At 33.2% G+C, this 25,450-nt stretch overlaps 1 protein-coding gene across 3 annotated transcripts in view; it reads right to left on the bottom strand.

Annotated features, from left to right (window-relative positions):
• Positions 1–25,450, bottom strand: part of CHD1 (chromodomain helicase DNA binding protein 1) — a 123,357-nt gene that overhangs the window by 27,319 nt on the left and 70,588 nt on the right. For 2 of the 3 annotated variants that reach the window (XM_074201502.1, XM_074201504.1), the window contains exons 19-32: positions 24,376–24,525; positions 21,868–22,016; positions 21,595–21,691; positions 21,410–21,505; positions 16,760–16,936; positions 16,374–16,534; positions 14,991–15,032; positions 13,901–14,031; positions 10,295–10,433; positions 9,930–10,080; positions 7,747–7,869; positions 6,915–7,043; positions 6,228–6,491; positions 5,578–5,718 (exon numbers count right to left, since the gene is read on the bottom strand). In XM_074201502.1, coding sequence (XP_074057603.1) covers positions 5,578–5,718; positions 6,228–6,491; positions 6,915–7,043; positions 7,747–7,869; positions 9,930–10,080; positions 10,295–10,433; positions 13,901–14,031; positions 14,991–15,032; positions 16,374–16,534; positions 16,760–16,936; positions 21,410–21,505; positions 21,595–21,691; positions 21,868–22,016; positions 24,376–24,525 — 1,950 coding nt within the window. The remainder of the gene's footprint in view (positions 1–5,577; positions 5,719–6,227; positions 6,492–6,914; positions 7,044–7,746; positions 7,870–9,929; positions 10,081–10,294; positions 10,434–13,900; positions 14,032–14,990; positions 15,033–16,373; positions 16,535–16,759; positions 16,937–21,409; positions 21,506–21,594; positions 21,692–21,867; positions 22,017–24,375; positions 24,526–25,450) is intronic. The other variant, XM_074201503.1, reaches the window with a different exon arrangement.

Genomic DNA, 25,450 nt, shown 5'->3' with positions numbered 1-25,450 from the left:
TGTTGCTAACTAGGAGGGAAAGTTGATCTTTCACAAGTGGGTAGATTTCAGGGATCTGGTGTACAGGACTGCAATTACTCATCTGGGTCAGAAAACTCAAAAGCATCAAGACTGATTTGATGAAAATGAGGAGGAAATACAGAAGCTGTTAAAATGAAAATTGAGAACTACAAAGGATTCATCAACAGGATAGTTCATGCCTAAGAAGGCAGCATTTTAATTCTATCAAAAGTAAAGTACAATTGAAGCTTAGAACTATGCAGAACTCTTGGTTCAGTAAAAAGGAGGATGAAATTCAGTTTTGTGTAAATAACAGCAATCCAAAGAGCTTTTATGATGCCCTTAAGGCTATTTATGGGCCAAAGATCTGTGGTGCATCTCAAACTAGTCAATGCTGATGGAATCACATTGATTTAACCACAGGGACATGATCCTAGAGAGATGGCCTGAACACTTTCATAGTGTTCTTAAAAAGTCATCTCTCAGTGCAAAAACCATTGACTGTTTAGCTCAAGTTGAAGTCAACCTGCCCCTAATTAAAGTTCTAAATGAAGAAGAAGTTTTGAATGCCATTAGACGCCTATCAAATGGCAAAGCACCTGCTGCTGATTCTATTCCAGTTGAGATCTACAAGGTTGGAGGGGAGGAGGAATTCTATTGTTCACAAAAAATTGCTTTATGGCATCCAGGTTATATGGTATGAAGAGGTTATCCCCCAACAACTCAAGAGTTCCTTGAATTCATTCCTAGAGAAGTAAAGTGAAGAGATTGTCCAATGACAATCAAAGAAGTGTTTCTCTTTTAGTCCACGCTGGTAAGATTCTTGCCAGAGTCCTCCTTAATAGATTGGTCTTTCATTTGGAAGATGGTCACCTACCTGAGAACCAGTGTGGTTTCATGAGTGGAGGAATAGCTGATTTGGTATTTGCTGCCTTACAACTTCAGGAAAAAATGACAGGAACAGACAGAAGTCTGTATAAAATGTTTGTAGATCTAACCAAGACTTTTGATACTGTCAATCATGAGGGCTGGTAGAAAATTATGTCAAAATTTGGTTGTCCAGAGAAGTTCATCAGTATTTCTAGGTCAATTTCAGAACAACATGCTTGCACTGGTTCTGGATAGTGGATGATGCTCTCAAAATTTCTCAGACACCAATGCAGTGAATGAGGATATGTCCTTACTCCCATAATTTTTAGCACGATGCTTTCAGTCATGTTATAAAATGCCTTCAATCAGCATGAACATAGCTTCAGCGTCAGCCACCACACTGATGACAAATTCTTTCAACTTGAAAAGGCTATAAATCATGACCAAAATTGAGGGAGTGTTGGTGATGATCTTTTTGCAGCTAATTGTGCACTCAATGCAGCCTCTGAAGCTGAGATGCAACAAAGTATGGATCAATTCTCTGCTAACAATTAACACTAAGAAAATCCAGGTTCTCCATCAGTTAGTACCACACCATCCATATGTGGAAAAATCAGTTACAGCAAATGGAGAAGTTCGGAGTACTGAGGATGAGTTCACTTAAATTGGCAATGTCCCTTCCAGGGAAGTACATGAGACTGACATATACATTCCTAGGGCTAGCTCAGTATTTGGGAGGCTCCAAAAGAAAGTGTGGGAGAGAAGAGGCATTTGCCTATGAAACTGAAGGTTTTCAGTCATTGTGCTGACCTCATTGTTATATGTTTCTGAAACCTGGACAGTCTACCAGCGCTGTCAGGAAATTGAATTGTTTTCATTTACATCTTTTAGGAAGATTCAGAAGATCACCTGGCAGGAGAAGAACTGAGGTTCTTTCTTGAGTTAAACTGCCAAGCATTGAAATGATACTACAATGGGCCATCCACGTTGTCTGAAGCCAAATATACGCTTGCCATAAATAACTATTTTATAGAGAACTCACACAGGGCAAGCACTCACAAGGGGGTCAGGAAGAAGAGATACAGGGATCTTGAAGGTCTCTCTTAAGAAGTTTGGAATTGGCAAATATCAACTGTTCATGGATAGGTAGAGCTAATATAATAAAAATGACAATTCTACCAAAATTAACTATCTGTTTAGTGCCCTACCAATCAAAATTCCAAAAAATTACTTTAATGAGTTAGAAAAAAATTATAAGTAAATTCATATGGAGAAATAAAGTCAAGAATTGCCAGGAGCTTAATGAAAAAAAGTGCAAACAAAAGAAGGTGGCTTAGCCCTATCTGATATAAAATTGTATTATAAAGCATCAGTCATCAAAACTGTTCGGTATTGGCTAAGAAATAAGAGTGGTGAACCAGTGGAATAGACTAGGTGTAAAAGCAGGAGATGATTATAGTAATCTGCTGTTCAATAAACCCAAAGAGTCTGGCCACTGGGATAAAAACTCCCTCTTTGATAAAAACTGCTGGGATAATTGGAAGTTAATATGGAAGAAACTTAGATTAGACCAACACCTAACACCCTTTACCAAGATAAGATCCAAATGGTTACAGGGCTTAGACATAAAAAACCAATTAGATGATTTCGATTACATTACATTAAAAAGCTTTTGCAGATAAAACCACTGTAACCAAGATCAAAAGAAATGTAGTAAATTGGGAAACAATCTTTACAAATAATGATTCTGACAAAGGATTCATTTCTAAAATACATAGAGAACTGAGTCATATTTTTAAAACAAAAAAAGCCATTCCCCAATTGACAAATGGTCAAAGGATATGCAAAGGCAATTTACAGATGAGGAGATCATAGCAATTCATAGCCATATGAAAAAACATGCTCTAAATCATTATTAGAGAAATGCAAATTAAAGCTTCTCTGAGGTACCACCTCACATCTCTCAGATTGGCCAATATGACCAGAAAGGATAATGGTCATTGTTGGAAGGGATGTGGGAAATCTGGGACACTATTACACTGTTGGTGGAGCTGTGAACTCACCCAACCTTTCTGGAGAGCTATTTGGAACTATGCCCAAAGGGCAACAAAAATGTGCATACCCTTTGACGTAGCAATACCACTACTGGGTCTATACCCTGAAGAGATGAAGATAAAGGGTAAAAACATTACTTGTACAAAAATATTAATAGCAGCTCTGTTTATGGTGGTAAAGAATTGGGAATCAAGTAATGTCCTTCAATTGGGGAATGGCTTAGCAAACTGGTATGTATATGTCATGGAATACTATTGTTCTATTAGAAACCAGGAGGGATGGGATTTCAGTGAAGCCTGGAGGGATTTGCATGAACTGATGCTGAGTGAGATGAGCAGAACCAGAAAAACACTGTATATCCTAACAGCAACATGGGAGTGATGATCAACCTTGAAGGACTTGCTCATTCCATCGGTGCAACAATCAGGAGCAATTTTGGGCTGTTTGCAAAGGAGAGTGCCATCTGTTTCCAGTTAAGGAGCTGTGGAGTTTGAACAGAGTTCAAGGACTATTCACTTTAATTTGGAAAAAAACCAGATATCTTATTGTCTGATCTTGTTACCTCTTAGAATTCTTGTCTATTCTCTAAGGATATGATTTCTCTCTCATCACACCCAATTTGAATCAAGGTACAACATGGAAACAAAAGACTGACAGACTGCTTTCTGTGGGGTGGGGGTGGGGTGGGGGGAGGGAAGTAAGATTGGGGGGCAAATTGTAAAAGTCAAATAATATCTTTAAGAAAAATTAATTAAAAAAAACAACTTTGGAATTTATTGTGCAGCATGGCACAGAACCACCCAGCATGGTGTGCTGCACTCTATGAGGAAGGCAGAATTGAAGCAGCTCAAAGGAAATATGAGATATGTTAGTTTAGAGTAACAACTCCAGGTGTTCACCTGTGGTGGTATTGGTCTGATCAGCCACAGTTGTCACACTGCAACTTGCCTCTAACAGAGTTATCTAATTTTGGTCTTCTTCAGTAACAAAGAATAAGAACCAACCAACATACATGCAATGTAGGCATATTGTTAGGAAGCTCTATAAATTGTACACCTAAATGAAAAATGAATAGCTGAAGACTTGCTTCATCCTCTTGGTCTCTTCTGTATGGATGCATATCTCTAATTCCTTTTGAGTATAGGTAATTTCTAAAAGACTCTGCAATGTCTTGGGACTTGATTATAATACGGGCAAATATTTGGAAAACTTCACCACCCTCTGAATCCTCCTTTTCTTGGACTTTATACTGAAAATCAGTGTGGTAGACATCCCCTGTTATATTCCATGCCTAATATTTATTTCAGAGGGTAGTCAATTTCAGTTTTTGCCCAAGGACTCAGGAGTGATCTTAATGTATGGAGAGAAGGCACTCTGCTGAAAAAACTTTTTTAAGATGGAATTTTCTTCTGCAGGATAAAAACTTTTCTTAATAAACAAAAAGCATGATGTGATCTCATATTCTCTACATCACTAAATTAATCAAAAGATGAAAAAGACATGGTTTACTGTTAAATAATACTGTTTTCAAATGCCTGCCTATTCACTACTAATACTCTTATCAAGGAGATGCCAGATTCACATTTAGATGACTTATAAAAAGTTTCTATAAAAGCAGGAGAGCAGGTCAGTACCTAAATGATGTAGTCTTAGCTATCTTTTTTTTCAGTTTTAACAAATTCTGATTTTTTTTCATGCCTTTAGCATCTTTCTCCCTCAAAAATTTTGTATATTGGTTCCTCAGTATAACCAGTAGAAGAACTAAATCTATCACAGTTGATCATCACACAATATTGTTGTTAATGTCTACAATGTTATCTTGTTCACTTCATTCAGCATCAGTTCATGTAAGTCTTTGTAGGTTTTTCTGAAATCTGCCTGTTCATCATTCTTATTTGTAATTTGGCTGTTTTTTTCGGTCTCTTTTCTCTTTCGTGCCATTTCTACTTCTTTTATTCTATAAGCATCATGGTGTTACGGTCCAAAAATAGTGTCTTAATGAGAAAAACATTTGTAAAATGGCTTTTGCAATCTTTTCTCATTTTTCTTTGATTCTGGCAGCCTTCCATGTTTATTTGTGAAGCCCCTAGGGATGACTTTGCTTAAGTTAGCTATTTCGTTTTGACATTTTTGTTCATTGCTTCTCCTCTACTTTATGAAATGCTGCTGCTCAACATTGATTAGCCATCATTCTTCTTCAAATACTTTATACACAATTCTAATTCAGTGCTGTTTGGCAACATCTTTCTCTGTTTAGCAAATAAAATCAGCACAAGTCCTTTAGAGAACAATCCAAGATGTTTTATCTTGAATTTCATCTATAGTAAATGGCATTTTAAGTGAGGTGTTAGAGACCATTTTAGTCGACAAGTTATATAATTAAGAAACATAAGACCTTGGAATTAGGAGACAATTCAATAAAATATATTTCATGTCCTTACTGAGAATAACCTATTTAAAAAAAACTTTCTGTAAATGTTATGTCATTATGATGGGAATCAATCAGGATTACAACATTATTCAATTTGACTCCAATGTAAATTTTTTTATTTTCAAAATTAGAGGGCTAAATTATAAAAATATAGTTTCAATTGAAGTAACATTAAAATAAGCCAATGCTGATAGACAGAAACAAAAAAACTTTTTACTTACAACACTGAATGTCTTCTGATCCAGTTCTTCAGAATCCTCAGTTATAGGAACTGGCTCGCCACTTGCAGTGATATGAACTGGAGCATCTGAAATTGTGGATTTCTTAGATTTTTCTTTGCTATCAGATTTGGTTTCACTGAGCTAGAAAAAAAAAGACAAAATAATTCTAGAAAATGACTATAGCCAAAAATGAACCTTTTAAAACTTTAGACTCCTTAGTAGTTATCCTAACTAAATTTCTTTAAATCCTATCTTTCCCAAATTTATTTGGGGAATAAAAAGTGAAGAAAATGTGCAAACTTCCTATAATGTTTTTCTATATTAAGAGACTTTGGCAATAGGATAATGATACACTTGGCTACATTATCTACCTAACAAGATTGTTAAGAGGCTAAAATGAGACAATGTATGCAAATCTTTTTAACTGAAAAGTACTACACATATATCAGTTTTATATTAAGGACATATTCTCAATTAGTGTCCAAACTGCTTTTCTCCTTTGCTACAGATAGAAATAATTAAGACTTTTAAGGGAAAAGTTTTCATATTTAAAATATTAGAAATATTACTGAGCAACCATTTCTTTCCCTGAATGTGAATAGTTTGTTCAATTTTCCATATTTTAAAGTTGCATAATGTGATTATCATACCTTTTCTTCCTTTATGTCTTTGTCTTTCTGCATAGCTTCTTTTATTTTGCTTTCTCTTTTTTCTTTAATATCTTTTTCCTTTATATCTTTCTTATCCTCCTTTTCTTTTCTCTCCCTTTTAAGTTCTCTCTTATTTTCCTTTTCTTTTGCTTCCCTTTTTTCTTCTTGTTCCTTCTTTACACAAACATCTGGCTCAGATTTTTCTTCACTGTCTTTTTCTGCTTTTACTTTTCTATTTGGATGTTTCACAGAAGTGAGCTCATCCTGCAAAGTGCAAAATTTGCACCATATTACTAACCAAGTCTCAGCAATAGCTAACTAAATAAAAATTAATATTCCCTTCTACAATAAAGGGCACTTGCAATGAATATGGAAGTGAGTAAAAGAACTTCAATTTCTGATGATACATGCAAGGCTTTCTTATAAATTGAAAGCAACAAGCCCCATCAAATATTCATAATGAAAAGGAAATGAATTCAAAGAGAAAATAGATGAAAAGACTTTAGAGATGAGCAGACTTATGTATTAATTGAGTCATGAACTATGAACCATAAGTGAGTTTCCATATGGAAATTCTGTGGCAGGTGCCTCAACGTAAAGTTATTATTTTAAATAATCAAGAAGAGACTCAATAAATATTTTTTAAAAGGGCAAAGAAAATTCAGTCATTTAAAAAAATATTCTCACCTTGTCATCATCCTCATCAGATTTGTCTGAGGGCAATGGAGAAGAATCACTCCTTATTTCTTCTTTCATTTTAACAGACTTCACCATTTTATTCTTCTTAGTCCTTATTTTTCTCCTCTTTGAACTTCCCTAAAATAAGGATTTCATTTTTATACCAATCAACTCTCTAAATTCTATTTTGGAGAACTTAATTCATTACTAAACTTAAAATAGTGTGACACCACAAATATTTACACCCACTTTAATTACTGTTTTGGTGATGGGCAATTGGTAATAATAAAAACAATCCAGAGTTAATGAAGGTCAAGTAATAAATTATGTGGAATTCAACAAAAATTCCTCAAATCTAAACCACAGATATTTATAGTAATTGTTTCTATATTTAAAGACTGAAAAAGAAATTAGGAACAATTTTTTCTCCCAGAGCATGTATCTAAGTTCCAAGTTACATTAATTTCCAACTATTACCCTCTTATAGTCTTAGACAAAACTGTAAAGTCCATAGTTTATTTTCCTACCCCTCTTTTAGTAATCCAATCTCACCTCTAGGCACTCCATCTTTCCCAAGCCTAATACCTTCATAATCAATTGCCTAAATTTTCCTCTGCAGTGCTCCCACAAACTAGCTTCTTCCAGTCTCCATCATTTCTCCAAATGTAAACCTTCTTGCTCTACCATAACACCCACCAACAGAGGAGTCAGCTATATGGTATCCCATTTCTATTCTCTTGCCCCAAGAACAAAAATGAGAAAAGTAATAGAATTTAACTTTCAGATAATAAAACTTTTGATCAAATGAATAGAAATCTTGTAGTAAAAAAATTATACCAACCACTCCAGAAAGTCTCTGGGCTTCTTTTTTTGCCAGGTCTTTATTAAGTAATTTAATGAGGTAGTCGGCTCGGGTCTGCAACTGCTTTGCTTGGGGTTTTTTATCAGGATCATCTGGCAGAATCTGAAAAATAACTAACTTTTAAAGTCTCATATTGAATTGTTAATAATAACAGTAATAGCAATAAAAATAGCTAACATTTATATAGTTCTTTAATAATTACCAAAAACCTTACATATATTATATTCTTTTTATTTTCTGGTTAGCTTAGTCAAGGAGATCCAAAAAAAATGCTGAAGAAAATAACATATTAAAAATAGCTTAGTCAAATGGATAAAACAATTCAAAAAATTACTGAAGAGAAGAATGCTTTAAAAAGCAAAATTGGCCAGATAGAAAAGGAGATAAGAAAGCTCTCTGAGGAAACAAAAACTTCATATGAAGAATGATGCTAAAAGAAGTTGATGACTTTGCAAGAAATCAAGACATAATAATTCAACACCAAAAGAATGAAAAAAAAAAATAGAAGAAAATGTGAAATATCTCATTGAAAAAAAACAACTGATCTGGAAAACCGGTCTAGAAAAGACAATTCAAAAATTATTGGGTGACCTGAAAGTCATGATCAGAAAAAGAGTCTTGGCCCCATTTTTAAAAAATTTCTACAGGAAAATTCCCCTGATATCCTACAAGCAGAGGACAAAATAGAAACTGATAGAATCCACCAATTATCCCTGGAAAGAGACCCCCACCCCCCCCCAAAAAAACCCCCAGGAATATTATAGCCAAGTTCCAGAACTCCCAAGTCAAAGAGAAAATATTACAAGCATACAGGACACAATTCAAATATAGTGGAGCTGCAGTCAGGATTACCCAAGACTTTAAGCAGCAACTACATTAAGGGCTCACAGGGCTAGGAATATAATACTTTGGAAGGCAAAAGAGATTGGAATGCAACCAAGAATCAACTACCCAGAAAAATCGAACATCCTCTGCCAAGAGAAAAGATGGACTTCAATGAAACAGGGTAATTTCAAATGTTCCTGTTAAAACAACCAGAACTGAAAAGAAAGCTTAATCTTCAAGTACAGGACTCAGGTGAAGCATAGAGAGGGAGGATGAGAGGGGTAAATTATGAGAGACTTGATGATGAACTGCTTGTATTCCTGCATGAAAAGATGATGCTAATAATATTCATATAAACCTTCTTATTTAATAGAGCAGGTAGAAGGAGCTTTTATAGATGAGGTACAAGAGAGATCTGAATTTGAAGATATAGGAAAGGATAGTCAGATATAACACATTTTCTTTTTTTTATTTTTTGCAAGGTGGGATTGGGAGACCTGTCTGGAACTATGGGGATGGGTGATTGCTGTGTCTCTTGGGTGGGATGTAGGTTTGGGGCCTCTTGGCCCCAGGGCTGGTGCTCTGCCTGCTATGCCACTTAGCTGCCCCACAGCACATTTTTGAATAGGGATAGAGTGAAAATATAATAGATGGTAGTGGGGAGGAATGGATGGAGGGAATCAGCAACAGCAACTGTGGAAAAATATGGAAGTAGCTTCTATGATGGGCCTATGATAAAGATTGTGATCCACCTGAGACAGAGCTGATGGCATCAGAACACAGACTGAAACATTTTTTTTCCTATTTCTTTTACTTTATTTTGCATGAGGTTTTACATTTTTTGTGGGGGAGGGAGTGTTATGTTTATTCTTAAACAAGAATATTTTAGTAATGTCTAAATAAATTAAAGAAAATTAAAAAAAACATTTTTTTTAAAAAGCATTTTTAAAAAAAAAAAAGCTAAAGGGGTCACTGTCTCACAAAAAAAAGTTAAGTACCCACGCCCTAGAATTCACTAAAATAGTTTTTTGTACTGAAGAGAACTTAGGTATCAGACATGTCAAAGGGTAGAATACAATAACGACTTGTCTTAGGAGGTAGGTACTCAATTATCCCCATTTTACAAAGGAGGAAACTCAATCAAGAGATCTGTTCAAGAATATACAAATAGTTTTTGAGTGTTCTACCCACTATACCATCCAACTTCCTCCACAAGGAAACACTAGAATGTAGATGTCATGAATCCTAATCCAAAGCTTCAATTACAAGAGGTAAGGGCTACATTAAAACCAAAATATAATTGAAAATTTGAATTGAGAATGCTGAAATATACATACCTTGTGTGTTAAACTGAGGTCAGGATCCATTTTAATCATTTCCCAGCTGCCATATCCATATTCATAGATACCAATCAATAGATTGGAATCATCTTCTTTGCCCCAGTCTATATCAAAGTGAGCTGCCTTCGTGTGGCATGGGATGGTATACCTACCAAGAAAATTAATTACTTTGACTGAGTCAACTTCATCTTATTTTTATATAAAATAGGAATTTTTCAAGAGTATGCTTCACATTAAAAAACAAACAAACAAACCAAAAACTATGCTTTATTTCAATTTTAAAACTACCTAAGATATATAATCACAAAAGATACAAATCATTAATTATAGGAAAATAATTTTAAATGTGGGAAAACACTCACTGTTTCCTTTCCTCTGGATCTGAAGGAATTGATTTGTGCAATGGTACTAATTCTTCTTCATGAGAGATAACCAGCTTGGCATTTACTTGTACTCCTGATATTCGGAATGTTGGGCCTTTCACTTTTCCAAGTCTACCACCTTAAAAAAAAAGTAAAATGCTATGATATAATTATATTTATTGTAACATAATACAGTAATATATAATAATTGTATAGGATACAGAGTATAGCAATATAAAGATAACAGATTCAAAGGAACAAGTTATGGCAAATTAATATAATGAGGTACTATTAAACCATTAGAAATTACAAAAGAATGGTTTTAGAAAAACCAGGAGGACATGTATGAAGTGAAATAAAATAAAATGAAAACCAGAAACACAAAGTTCACAAAATCAATGCTAGAAAAAAATAAATAACTTTAAAATACTTAAGTATTCTGTTCAATTCAATGACCAATTAAAGAGGATTAATAATGAAAAGTATTAAAATAAAGAAGTGATGCAGGATGAAGGCATCCTCCCATCCCCCAGGCTTACAACCTAGACATCATGCTCAACCCTTTTCTCCCCCCAATAGCCAAGCTGTTGCTAAACCCTGTTTATTTCACCTCTGGAATATCTATCCAAGATATACCTTTTATCCTTTCCTGAAACTTCCTGTCACATGTCTCTCCCAGCTCCTCCAAATAATCCATTCAGCCCCCACAGAGTTTTCTAAAACCCAGGCCTGATTGTGTCATCTCTTATTCAGTAAAGTCCAGTGGTCCCCTATCACTTCCAGGATTAAATACAAAAGTCTTTGTTTAACATTTAAAGCCCTTCATAAGCTAGCCTTCTAATTTTCTTTTCTTGCTCCCTTGGTATACCTTATACGTCTCATGTACTCTTTGATCCATGACACTAATTTCCTTGCCATTCTATGAACAAGAGATTCCATCTCTCAGTTCCTTGCATTTTCTCTGACTGTCCCAAGCCCACAATCATCCCCACCTCCCAAGCTTTTCCTTCAAGTCTCAACTATAACCACTTTCTACAGGAAGATTTCCCCAAAATTTCTCTTAATTCTAGTGACTTGTTTGTTGTCTGCCCCATTTGACTGTGAACTCCCTTAAGGGAAGACTATCTTTTGCCTTTCTTTAAATTTCCAGTACTTAGAACAGTGCTCTACATGTAACACTTAAGAAATACTAACTGGACTTAAGAAATACTAACTGGAAGAGACATCTATTTAGACATGACCAATGAGGAGGGAATTTGCTTTCTATTTTTAAAATTTTCAACAGGAGAGAGGAAAATAAAGTTACCTCCCCCTCCCAAAAAAAGAGCCACCACTAGGCATTTCCTTAAAAGGTTCTGATATAAAAGGTCTATGTTGAAACATCAAGAATTCTGTAACACTGTGAAAAACAATTCACAAAACCTCATTTAATTACTTTTACATATAAATATTCTAGTTAATACTGCAAACAAAGAAAAAAACTGGTCAGTTGTGTTGTTCTTCAATAGTCCTACATATTTTACTTTTAATTCACAGCTTTTACAGTTTATTCCATTTAAATCAACCATCAACTTATTTGCTATTTTTGTTCGAATTTCTTCACAAATACAAATAAAAATACATGTCATTCAAAAATATGTTCAAACCATTTATGCATCAAAAAAGATAAGATTATATCCTCTCAAAGTGCCTCTTTTCATGCTACCATGAAAAAATAATTATTTGTAATAAAATAATTCAGTGTTCAGTAGATTTGCATTTCATTAAATTGAATGGTGAATAACTAATCAAAGCTCACTTCTAAGTCATCTCAACATATTTAAGTGAGTGATGACCAATTTCAACATTAAAGTATGAGATCAGAGATTTGGATAATTCTTATAACCATTTTCTTTTCTTTAAATTTTCTGGATGCCTTTTGGGTTTTTTTGTTTGCTTTTGTTAACCCCACAGTCATAACTGTAAACTATTCCAACACCACCCAAAGAACTTTCTCATATTAAAAAAAAAAAATCTTTAAGCAAAACTACCACCTAGTGGAAACTTATGCTAGGACATGACAGCTGCCAGAATATGTGACATTTAGCATTTCTTAAAACCATGTTTATCAATAGCTCTCTCTCAACAGCATGCAGCCTTCTTCATGTTCTGCTTCTGTCTTTTCAGCCATCAGATCAATGGAAAGAATTCAGGAAATATGTTGGTGATATTTTTGAACTCCAGAAAGCCCCAAAATATAATCTCATTTAATTAAACCAATTTTTATAGTATAATGAAATTTATAAATTGAAAAGTAATTATTTTAAGTAGTTATAAATTTCCTATTCCAGAAACTCATATTTGGAAATTACTTTTAGATGGCTGTATCTTCATAAGATCTCCTAATTAAGTTTTGAGACTACTAAACAGGAAAAATCAAAGAGAGCAAGAATACATAATGTCCAAGTTATGACATGCATTTAAATGAATAGTTTATAAAGTTGGCATTCATCAGTATATATGCTTTGGGCAGACATGATATATAGATGATATAGAACCAATACTGAAAAGGTGGGTTCTTTTCACCTTTAATGACTTCAAACTTCTTTCTGAAACTAAAGCCAAACTTTTTAATATGAATATTTGGCAATGATTATTGTATGTCTGTGGTTTAGGGAAGGCACATGGGTAGGTATAATCAAGCAATTACAGGCAAAAAAATAGAGAATTGTAAAGGAAGTGGCTATCATCAAAAAACTATATGAACAAAAAAGGTAGTTTGGTCATGTGGTAAGAATTAAAGATATTCACTGGATAGTATCTATGCTCCACCAGGATACCTATGAAAAAAAGAAGCCCAGAATATTAGATGATCCCCTAGCTGAAGGAATGCCATGGAAAAAGAATTGTACAGGATCTGTAGGCTTGGATGGATTGCTATATATGCACTGTCTAAAGTGAAGATTTCATCAATGACATCATAAATCAATTTGATTCTCTCAATGAAATGAACTTAAATAAAAGCAAAAGTTAGCCTCTAAGAACACATTGAGCAGGGGCAGCTAGGTGGCACAGTGAATAAAGCACCTGCCCTGAAACAGGAAAACCTGAATTCAAATTCAGCCTCAGACACTTAATAATTACCTAGCCGAATAGCCTTGGGCAAGTCACTTAACCCCACTGCCTTGCAAAGACCTTAAAAAAAAAAAAAAAAAAGAAAAGGAAGAAAACATTGAGCTATCTGAGGCACCTATAATAACAATTAGCACTTGGTATGAATAATGTCAATAAATCTCCATAATGTGATTCATTTCTCCTTTCCAAAATTTTATAGAAACTCAAGTAGGTATTGCATAATTGTACCATTCATAAGGCACTAAGCAAAATAGTACATTTGGATCAGAGAAAATTCTATGAACTAAATGATTCACTTAATCAATCAATGAAATAAAAATCTATAAATCTCTTCTGATGGCAGAAAGCATTTAATGGATGAGATTTAAAAATTTTTTCCTAAAAAAAAAATGTGGAATACCTAGTAACTCACCAAAGCTTAATAAGAAAAGAAAATCAACATTCTTCATTAAAATTTTTTAAAAATATACAGCAGTGCTTTTAATATTATACCTGTTCGGTCCTGTGTGGAGGAACTATCCTTTAAAGCTTTGATACACCCATTATGTACCAGCTCCCCTAGTCGTCTGAGGTCTGTCTCTGACTTATCAACTAATTCAGCATCTCGAGCAATTGCATCTAATCTGTAATAAAATATGAGTAAAAAATTTATCAGGTATATTATAATAGGTTGTGGCCTACACCTATAGTTGACTTTTAAACAGAACTTTAAAGTTTACAGAAATGTTACATAAATGATCTCAAATAAAGAAGAGCAAAGTGTAGGATCCTATAAATTCTAGTCTGCACAACCTGAATAAAATAAGCCACAGGAATATTTACTATAGTAGAAATGTCTTCAAGGTAAATGAATCGTTAAGATTTTTGCCACTTGTTAAAATGTCATTTTTCTAATCTGAAGATTATGAACCACCTGACAATTTCAAAATAACCAATAAAAATAGTTAATATTTCTGACAAATGAGAAAATTTAAAAAGTAATAAATCAAATAAATAAAATAGGTAGCTCATATAATTTTTGATTCCTAAGAACAGCTAAGACATTAATACAAATACTATGCCAATAGTTTGCTTAAATGAATAATATTCAAGTAGGTTTTCTGGAATCAAATGAACTAATAAAACTCAATGTTTTACCTGAACAAAGAAATGTCATGAGAAAACAATATGTAATTTCCTGCTTTTAGTGGACAGTTTGATCAAAATTAAATTTTTAGCATTAGTTTGGCTAAAAAAGGAGAAAAATAATCAAATCACTGACTATTACTGAAGTCAACAGGCCAGCTCAGAAAAACCACAGACTTTTCAGTTTGAACGTTGAAAATATCTGCATAGCAAACTTATGTAATTAAAGATAGCACTAAATTATTTAAAGAATCATAGAATTTTGAGCTGGAAAGAATTTTAGAAACTAAAATATATCAGTTTTCCCAATGGTGGGAGAAAAGATTCTAAAAATGGTTTTTCAAAATAAGTGAAAATGAAGCACCTAAATTTAAAATATTAATGCAAATATGAACAAAACAAATACAACCATTTATTTGGAAATAGCAAATTTTACTTCAAGGATAATTGAATTTACCTTTCCAGAGGACCACCAAATTTCTTGTAACTCTTGATAAACCTAACAGAAAATAATTGCTGTTTAAAGTGTGCTCAACTAAACTTCATTATTAAATATATATATATATTATTTATATAAATAGTGGGCATAAATGCTTATTAATGGAAAAAAAATCATGTTATCATGAACAAACTAAATGGACAATGCAAAAAAAAAAGATGCCCTCCCCTCAAATCCATAGGATATATATTTAAAACCCAGTCTTAAACTAATTTTAGAAACCAGTACAAATAAAACAATAGAAGCTAAAATTTATTTCAGAAATTACTTTATTATTTTCACAAGACAAAAAAATTTTCAGAGCTAGACATTAAGTCATAGGAAATGGAAGCTTCAATGAATTCAGGGTGGGTGACAACCATATTAACACTTCCTTGACACAGTCAATATGATAGTAATGAATTCGGATAATTACTCAAGGATCTGAATTCCAAGTTGAGGTGACACCAATACTTAAAAATGGAAATCTTATTTAAAAACAAAAACAATTGAGTGGTTATGAAAGAGAAGGGTCAAATGCCTCTTCTAAAGAAAGAATCCAACCACTCAAATAGGTATGAAAGTATCTTTAATAAAAGCTGCAGCACTTTAGCTTTCTGATGGAGAACTTTATCATGTCTATAATTTAAAAGAAGAAGGTTACAATGGTTTTAATAGATATAAATAGAAACTCTGAAAATACAGAAGTGAATAACATTTTTACAAACTTCAAATCCAAAGTTTACATAAACAAAAAATGACAGTTATTTTCCTACTACCATTAAAGAAATGCATTTGTACATACATGAACATATTTGAAGGGATATTCAACTGTATACTGCATAGTTATAGGACCTTACTTCCCAATAGCTACTCTCAACTCAAATATCTTAATTAACATGGTTCTTTAAAAAAAAAACTGCAGTTTATAGAAAAAAATTGGCAAATAATTTATCCCTTCATAAAAATAAAGATGAGATGGATTCTTTAATGTATCATGAATGGTATGGATTACCAAAAAAGGCAGTAGAGGATGAAGAAAACTCTTGTATCAATGTATACTTTTATCACTCAAAATAGCAACAATTTTTAAGCTAGCTACATTTATGGGACCAAAAACATTAAGTTAGGTATTCAGTATTTTAAATAACCTAAAAGTACATAAATAGGATGAAATGCAAGGCTAATACCACACAGAAGCAGAATCACAAAACTGCTTGTAAAACAAATCTTAGTTAACAAATTCAGTTTCTGCATTAAGTTGAACTTGACCTTTGAAAAAGATGGGAGAATTTGATGTTATTTTAGTTGTACCCTGTATTAATGTCAAGTTGAAGCAAAATGGTCTTATTTTGATCTTACCGCCTAATTTCTGCATCACTAAATCCTTTAATATTCTCTCGTGGGATAGTCCTTGGTCTTCCACGTTTCTTTGGCCTTTTTCTTTCAGATATTGAATCACTATCAGACCCAGAGTATCTTCTACTTCTACTACGTCGGCCTTCACTTCCATTGAAGCTAATCTGAAATTTAAATGTGGCAAATATTTCTAAGTAAACAAAATAATAATACTCATAGATATATTAGAAATCTTAGAAATAAATGCATTTATATGCAAACATGAACCTGTTTCATTCTGTGTCTAGTTAACAGAGAAAACTCACATATATTTCCAAATTACAGACGAATATACCTACTAAAAATTACTATTAAATTCCATATATACATATTTTACATTAAAAGGTTACCTGTTTTGCACAGTTTCTCATCCTTGGTAGCATATATATTTCTTCAAGTTCCTTTTGTCTTTCTTCTTCTTCTAGCCTTCTTCTTTGATCCTCTGGAATGATTTCTTCCCAATTTCTTGAATTTCTTTCAGGTTCTAATTCAATATCATCTTCATCCATATTTGAAAAGTTGGCCACCTAAGAAAAATGAGAATGTTTTAAAGATCATTGGAGAAATTCATATAATAATCATAGCTATTTAACATTAGTAAAGCATGTTTTGTTTTTTCAAGAGTATAATCATAAGTTAACCTTATCCTCTCTCTACTTCTTTTATAATCAGATGAGAAGACCTGACTATACAAGCTCCAAAGTCCTTCAAAGTCTAAGATTTCTTATTACATAACATAATATATAAATAAAAGTTCTAAGTACAAAAAAAAACCCCACAACAATTCTCAGAACAAACATTACTGGCTGATTTCAATTCAATTAGCATTCATTAAAGCCCCTGTGCCCTGGAAGACTCTGTATGTTCTGGAGTAATACTCAGGTCCTCTCCCCTGGCAGATTTCCCTTCCCCTTGAGACAATGCGTTCCCTCCCATGTCTGGGGAGGATCAAGGGATGCTATTTTTGAACTGCTTTCTATTAGCATGAGGGAGAGGTCAAACTGTCACTATATAATTATGGTGACTGTGTGAACCTGTAATACTGTTACTATATCAATCTGGAACAGAAGGCAAACCTAGCTAACATAGTAACCCTGAATGCACATGAGGAAAGGTATTTATTCAGTCCTTATGGAAAAATGGGGCAGACCCTTTTAAGGGGCCTCTCAAGAGGAAAAGTTTAGGTATCAATCAACCCCTTGATAAAGTTGCCAAGGAATGGGAAATTTTTGTGGATGAGCAAGGGAACAATGAATGAATTTCCAAAAGAGAAGGGTGTCTCTGTGAAATCAGATATAGGGACAGGAGGCAAGAAGAGGCTTATGATCTTTTACCTCCAGAGAAGTTACAAAATTCAATTAAGTGTTAGTTATAAAATGTTTCCAGAGTACATTTAATAGGAGCCAAAAATCAATTAATAGGTCATTATTCTGCCCTTAGTTATTGTCTAGGATGGATATAAAAATTCTGCTAAATGCCACGTTGCCAGTAGTTGTGTTACTTTTTGTAAAATAAGAAACTGAACAAGAGAAACAATATTGCAAATGGAAATACTGCCAACACAAAACTGAAGAAAAAAATAGGTACTTGAAAGCATGGACAGTCATGGTAACTCTGAAATAAGACAAGAAGTCAGACTGCCTGAATCTATGATACAGATATTATTAAACACACAGGTAAAATTAAAAAAAAAAAGGCAAAGTTGCATTAGCTTCCAGTGGTTTGCAAAAAAGCTATAGACAAAAAGTATTATGATAGAAATAGTTTTGGTTGCTAGTAGCAGTCTATTAGCTGTATGAATTGAAGATCACCATCAAAAGTAGCATTTCTCTTAGCAGGACAGCCATGTAGAAAAAAGCTTAACATTCAAATAAGGCAGTGACAGAAAACAGAAATCAAGTGCAGAGTGAATTATTGTTTTCACTAAAAGTGTTGGCTTCATGACTTTAAAATATCAAGTTCAAATATATGGTATTAAAATTACCTGAGGTGGACCATACATATGAGAATATGACAACTAAACTAAACTGATGTTTTGACTGAAAATAACTGACAGTGGACATAATGATGAATGAAATTTTGTGAATAAAACAAACTTATTCTGGGAATGGATGTTTCTAGAACTTGTCTTTCTAAAATAGAAAAAAAAATTATCATGATTTTAAAGTGACTAAATTATCACCCAACACTTTTACAGAGATGTAAAACCAATGTTTCTTTTTAGGTCCTGCAATATTAGTATTCTAAGAGGCTACAAAACAATTGATCACTTCTGGTTTTTTGCTGGTCAAATAAGAAAGCAAAGATGATTTAAAGTTATTTTTGAGAACTGATTGTCAAGTTATTTTAGCCCATCTGCTGAAAAATATTGCAAGGACAACAATATCACACTTAAAGCATTATGAATTTGAGAAAATCTTCCAAGTCATCCAACTACACTTGGTTCATTGTGTGAGAATGTGAGCATGCCAACTCATAGAAATAAATAAAACTTTCTGCATCTTACTACATATTAATATGTTTTTAAAGAAAGAGAAGACAGTTTGTGTTTATGCAAACATAATGATATTTCATCATGTGTGTCAGTTTAGGGTTATGCTTAGGTATAGTACTTTTTCTTTACGTTTTACAAATTTTTAAGTTTTTTTAAATTTTTACAAATTTTGCTTTTTCAAATTTTGCTTTTCTGTAATTTATTGCTTTGTAATAAAAATGAAATCAAAATATATTTTTCTTATCTTTGCTATTATAATACATGAATAAACAAATATAAAATTTATTCTAAAAATTTCTTTATTGCATATTTCCACTTAGAGCCAATGACCGTATTTTACATATAGAACAGGTGAAGATGTCTAAGGTGTAAATATCTTTGCTGGTGGCATTCCTACTCAGTGCTTCTGCTTTATACCAAGAAACCCACCAAGATCTGCAGATGTGCTATCAAATTGGTAGATTCCATACTCCCGAAGAGGGAGGATGAAGCCTAAGATTCCTGGTTTTTGTTCTCTTCTACATTTGTGGTCACTCCTTCAGGGTTGTAAAAAAAATTTTTTTAATCTGTCTTGTTTTGTTTTTGATATCTTTAGTTTCTCTACCCTCTCTCCCTGGGACAACAGAAAAGCAGACACTAAAGATGGACAAGTATATTTATAACTTTTTTTCAATGTGACAAAAAATGGGAATTTGAGGAAATTCTCATAAATTGAGAAATGACTGAACACAAGTTATAATATAAAATGTGATGGAGTACTATTGTACCTTAAAAACATAAAGATGGTTTTTAGAGAAACCTGAGAAGACTTTACAAACTGACTGTGGAGTCAAGTTGTCAAAATTAGAAGAACAAGACCAAAAACTTTGAAAGTATCAAAAACTCTGAACAACATAAATGATCAACTATGATTCCAGCGAACTTAATGAAACATGTCACTCAAAAGGTGAAAAGCTAAATAATCCCCCCCCCATCCATATCCATAATTGAATATGGCCTATGTGGAAATTTGTTGTGCTTAACTAAACATGTCTGTATAATAGGATTTTATTTTAATTTTATCTCAACTGAGGTGAGAGGGTGAAAAAGTGACTATCTGCTAAATAAAAAAATATATATAGTTTAATAAATTGTATAAAGAATTATACTTGGGCGGCTAGGTGGCACAGTGGATAGAGAACTGGCCCTGGAGTCAGGAGTACCTGGGTTCATATCCAGTCTCAGACACTTAATAAATTACCTAGCTGTGTGGCCTTGGGCAAGCCACTTAACCCCATTTGTCTTGCAAAAAACCTAAAAAAAAAAAAAAACCCCTAAAAAAAAAAGAATTATACTTACCTTTCTGTTAAGGTGTGATGCAAATATTCACCTATAAAACCTCCTGCATTATCTTTGGGAGGATATGTGCCTAACAATAATTGCTATTTGCTATTTTATGTGATTGGCTTACTTAAGATTTCTAAGAAAAAAAAATGACTTCACTGATTCTCTTAATTGAACATTTTTAGACTCTGCAACAATTTTCTTTCAATGGCTAGAAGACTGGAGCTGATCTGGTTGAATCAAATTCTGCTAAAAAAATGTCTGCAATGAAAATTAGTCAAAAGTCTTGCTCTTAGCTTAATGAGTTTTTTCATATGTTCTGTTTCCAAATCAGATTCCTACTAATACCATTAATATTCATGACTAGGAAAAAAACTAAAGAGTTAATAATATATGAAAATTTTTATATAACCTAACTACATTAATTATTAGATAGTCTACCATAATAAGATAAATGTTTTCTTTAAGAAAGTTATATACTTTTACTTTCTGGCAGACTAAGCTGAAAAGAAAAAGATACTTTAAAAGTGTGACAAAGGAAAATCTTCATCAAAATCATAAAATGCAAAAGTTAAGGTAATTTAATCAGTCAATTAACTGATAAGGAAAATAAGGTCCACTGATGCTAAATAATTTCCCCAAGATCATGGAATCTTGGAATCTCAGGTCTCCAAAGGTCATTTAGTCTAACTTTTACCTAAAAAAGATATCCCCATGCTTGAAGATCTCAAGCATAGATCTCACTCCTAAAGCAAAACATTTCACTCTTTAACAGTTCAAATACTTAGAAACTTGCTTGTTTCTTTTTTTTTAACCAGATTCTCTATCTCAAAACCAATCACTACTAATTCTGCTCTCTCCTTCAAAGCATACTAAATATCCCCCTGCCCTGAATAGCTTCAAAGACTTGAAAATAGATGTCATGTTCTGTGTGCCCCACCCCAACTAAGCCTTCACTGTCCCTCTCCTGCAGAAAACTAGGTCTCTCAAGTGGGCACTGTATGGTATGTATCTCCTCTCAGCATGGTAGGCACCCTAATAAGTACTGTACCTTACTTAACAAAGAGACAAGAATTTAAACCAAAGCTTCCTGAATCCTGGTAATACTGTTCTATTCCAAATGATACTGACTCAGTTTTCATATAAATTGTTTCTTTAAAAGTTTCAAAAATGAGAAACATACCTTAAACTGGGAAAGCAATTCATCTCCCACAGTTAATGGTCCTGGTTCATTTTCATGAGTTTCAGCCCTCTTCAGAATTTCATCAATATCCATTTCCTATAATTGAAAAGAATATTTTAATCGTGAAAACTTATGTGTGGCCATACAGTCTCCCACATACATTCTATATGTTAAGTTATCTTTACCTGAGGCTCTTGTTCTTCTCCTTCTGGTTCTTTAAAAAGTTCTTCAGCACCAAATTTTAAAATTGCTGATAGCTCTTCCTTATTAAAAGGTGTAGAACTAAAGCAGGAAAAAAAATGAACCATGAATCACATATGCACAGGATAATTCAACATGAAAAAAAACATTTCTTTAAATATTTGTTTTACTATAAATATTGAAAATACATGTAAAAATTGGATTATATCTCAACTGTCAGATGTCCTCAAGACATTTTCTGCTTATAAAACACCTACCTTGAAGGAGCAGAACCTGTGTGAAGTACAGTCTTCCCAGTTGTGTCCATTCTCTGAATTACTAGATGATCAAGCACCATCTTTTTTTTAGCTCTTTCAAGAATATCTTCTTCAACTGATCCTTTTGTAACTAGACGATAAATATTTACCTATATAGAAAAGTACACCTCAATTATATAAATGACAAAATGAATGAAGTTATTATTGTTATAAAAAAAGATGCCTTACTAGGAAGTATAAATACCAACACAGGTTACTTATACATGACAAGCACTATAGTTTGCACTATGGGGAAACAAAGATAAAAAGCTTCTTTTCTTGAAGGCAGTTATACTTTAGTAGCAAAAACATGACAAACAAAAACAACCACAGACTAATATTAAAAGAGTTAGGCATAAATACTATAGAAATATAGAGGAGAAAAATCACTTTGGTCAAGAAGACTGGAGAATATTGTAAAAGAGAAGAAACTGGAATGGGACATGATAGATGAGTAGGATTTTCATGAAGGGAACAGAGAATTAGAGCATCATGGATATGAGAACATGCAAAAAAAGCAGGACAGGCTGTGTGATAGTAGTGGGATATATGGCTATAAAAAGGTTAATATAGATTTTAAAGAATTTGGATTACACTACACAGAAATATAACATTAAAGGTTCTGGAGCAGGGAGCTATCCTGATTGCAATCAGACTTTAGGAAGATTAATTTATGAGCATTGTTTAAAATGTATTGGAATGGGGCAGCTAGATGGCACAGTGGATAGAGTACTGAGTCAGGAGGACCCAAATTCAAATCCAGCCTCAGACCCTTGATAAGTATCTAGTTATGTGACCTTGGGTAAATCATTTAACCCCATTGCCTTGCAAAAATAAATGCATAAATAAAATGTATGGGAAGAAAAGTAATCAGAAGACTGGAGTCCAGTTAACAAGCTCTAGCAATGGTCCAAATAAGAAATAATAAAGACCTAAACTATGTGATTGTTGTGAAAATGAAAAGGGATAAACAATTTTACAATATTCACTTAATTATTTAATCTGTGTGTGACACATTGTGCATAAGAATTGGAAAGTATAATTAATGATTAGAAGGTAGCAAATGATTAAAGGCAACTGGGTAGAGAAATGGATACAAGTACTGGTTCTGAAGTCAGAAAGACTTCTCTTCTTGAGTTCAAATTGTAGCTAGCCTCAGACATATATCAGTCATGTGACTGGGCAAGTACTTAAAACTTTATGTCTCAGTACCTCAAGTCATAAAACAAGTTAGTTCACAAAATGTGACTGTCAGTCACAAAAAAAAAAAATAAAGAACTTTAGAGATGGGAGTATTCATGGAAATCATTTAAACTAATCCCTTCACATTATGGATAAATAAGCTGAGAACCAAAGAGGTAAAGTGACATGCCCAAGAGAAAACCCTGATGTTTTTAATTTTTAGTCCAAGTGCTGCTTCAAAAGGGCAGCCGGGTAGAGAAATAGATACAAGAACTGGTTCTGAAGTCAGAAAGACTTTCACAAAATGTTGGACATGCCAAAAAAGTGAACACAACAATGCTACATTTCAAATTATTAATGAAGTGATAAAAATATATGAGTGAGAAGAAGAGTTTAATGGCTAGGGAAGTGAATATGAACTAGTGAAGAGATCAAAAAACTAAATCATAAAAGCTCTAGGGAAATTCACTATTAAGGAACTAGGGATGAAAAAGAGGTTTGAATAAATAAGGATACTGCAATCTCTCCTTTCACATTTTTAGCATACTGAATATAAATTCTGCCAAAAGCAGAATTTTCAAATTCACAAAAAAAAACAAAACAACTTGGAGAGATGATACATTTCTATAATAGAGGCAGATCACACAGTTAAATACCTATTAGCTGCCAGCTTAGCATGAACAAATAAAAATAATCATTTAATAAAATTGAAAATTGCACTGGCTTCTAAGTGCATGGTTTTTTTCAAAGGATGGGGAAAGAATAATTATACAAATAATTATACAAATACAATATCAAACACTTTTCTGCCTGTGTGAAATTTTTCCCAAGTTTTTATGTACAAACAAAAGGGCTAACAATAACCCATTTTACATTTATAAATGTCTTCTTAAATTTTAATTCCAGCTTTACTCTGTCACTGGCTGAACTGTGGGAAAATTCATTTAGAACAGGGCTTCTGAACTCTTTTATAAGTTATGGACTCCTGACCAACAAATGAAGTCTGTAAATTACCTCTCATTATAGTATTATTAAATGGATTTAGTAAAATATATAGGATTAGAAAGAAAACCAATTTATATTGAAATACAGATGGAATTTTTTTATGAGTTCAGATTTCCCTGAGATCAATCCAAGTACCCCTTTGGGATCTGTGGACCTTAGGAGAAGAATGATCATCTAACTCCAATATTTCTAATAAAACAAAAGATACCAAAGAATTAACAAATATCAATTTTAAAAAACCCTGAATGAAGAACGGATTTTAGAATTGTGATGTACTTATACCTGTTTCTTCTGCCCTATTCTATGGGCTCTAGCCTGTGCCTGAAGATCATTTTGGGGGTTCCAGTCAGAATCAAATATAACAACAGTGTCAGCAGATGCTAAATTGATGCCTAGTCCTCCAGCCCTTGTGGAAAGTAAGAAACAAAAGTCCTAGGGAAAAAAAATAGTGACACTTTTAAATCCATCATAGTTGAATGTTATTAAAAATAGATATGTAACAATTTTAAATCCCTCAGTGGAAGCTAGTGATCTTTCCATATTTCGCCATGTATAAGACACATCATTTTTTTTTTTCAAAAAATTTGGGGTCTAAAAACAGGAGCATTTTATACAGTGGTTGTAGACTTTTTTAGTTTCAATTTCCCACTTTTTCAAGTTTGCTTTTGTGCTAATTATAGTAGATCTTTTTACTTGTAGTTCCCACTTTTTTGTTTTTGTTGTCTTTGCACTCATTGTTTCACATTTTTTACTGGTATATTAGCTTATGTTTTGCCACGTTCTGCCCTGAAATGGCTCAGAAAAGATTTTCACACTGTGCTGAATTCAAGTTCAAAGTGATCCAGTCTGCAAAAGTGAATGGAAATAGTGCTGTCAAATCTAAGTTTGGTCCTTCTGTAACTGAGAAAATAATCTGAAACTGGCTAAGGGAAGAAAAAACCCTACTGAAAATGCCACGGCAGAAGAAAACCCTGAGCAGCAAGTCAGCAAAATGTTCTGATTTAGAGACGGAATTGAAGAGCAAAGGACCATTTGAATTCCTATGTCCACAAAGATGGTTCCGCATGAGGGAGGAATTGCTGATGAAAAAGAAGTTACTGATTTCAAAGGAGGACACAATTGGTGCTTCAGGTTCATGAAATGGAATAAGCATGCATCCACGCACCAGACTTGCCCAAAAGGTGTCTGAAAGCCATGAGCAGAAGGCCCTTGAATTTCATGATGAGTAAAATTGAGTTCAATAACTTTATGTAATACATTTTTTCAAATTTTGAGCCCCAAAATTAAAGTGTGTCTTATACATGGGGAAATATGGAAGTAAATTTTAAATGTGAAAGGCAAATTTACCTTTCAGTAA

Source organism: Macrotis lagotis, chromosome X, assembly GCF_037893015.1.
Source record: "Macrotis lagotis isolate mMagLag1 chromosome X, bilby.v1.9.chrom.fasta, whole genome shotgun sequence".
NCBI lineage: Eukaryota > Metazoa > Chordata > Mammalia > Peramelemorphia > Peramelidae > Macrotis > Macrotis lagotis.
This window is presented reverse-complemented; position numbering and strand designations above follow the sequence as displayed.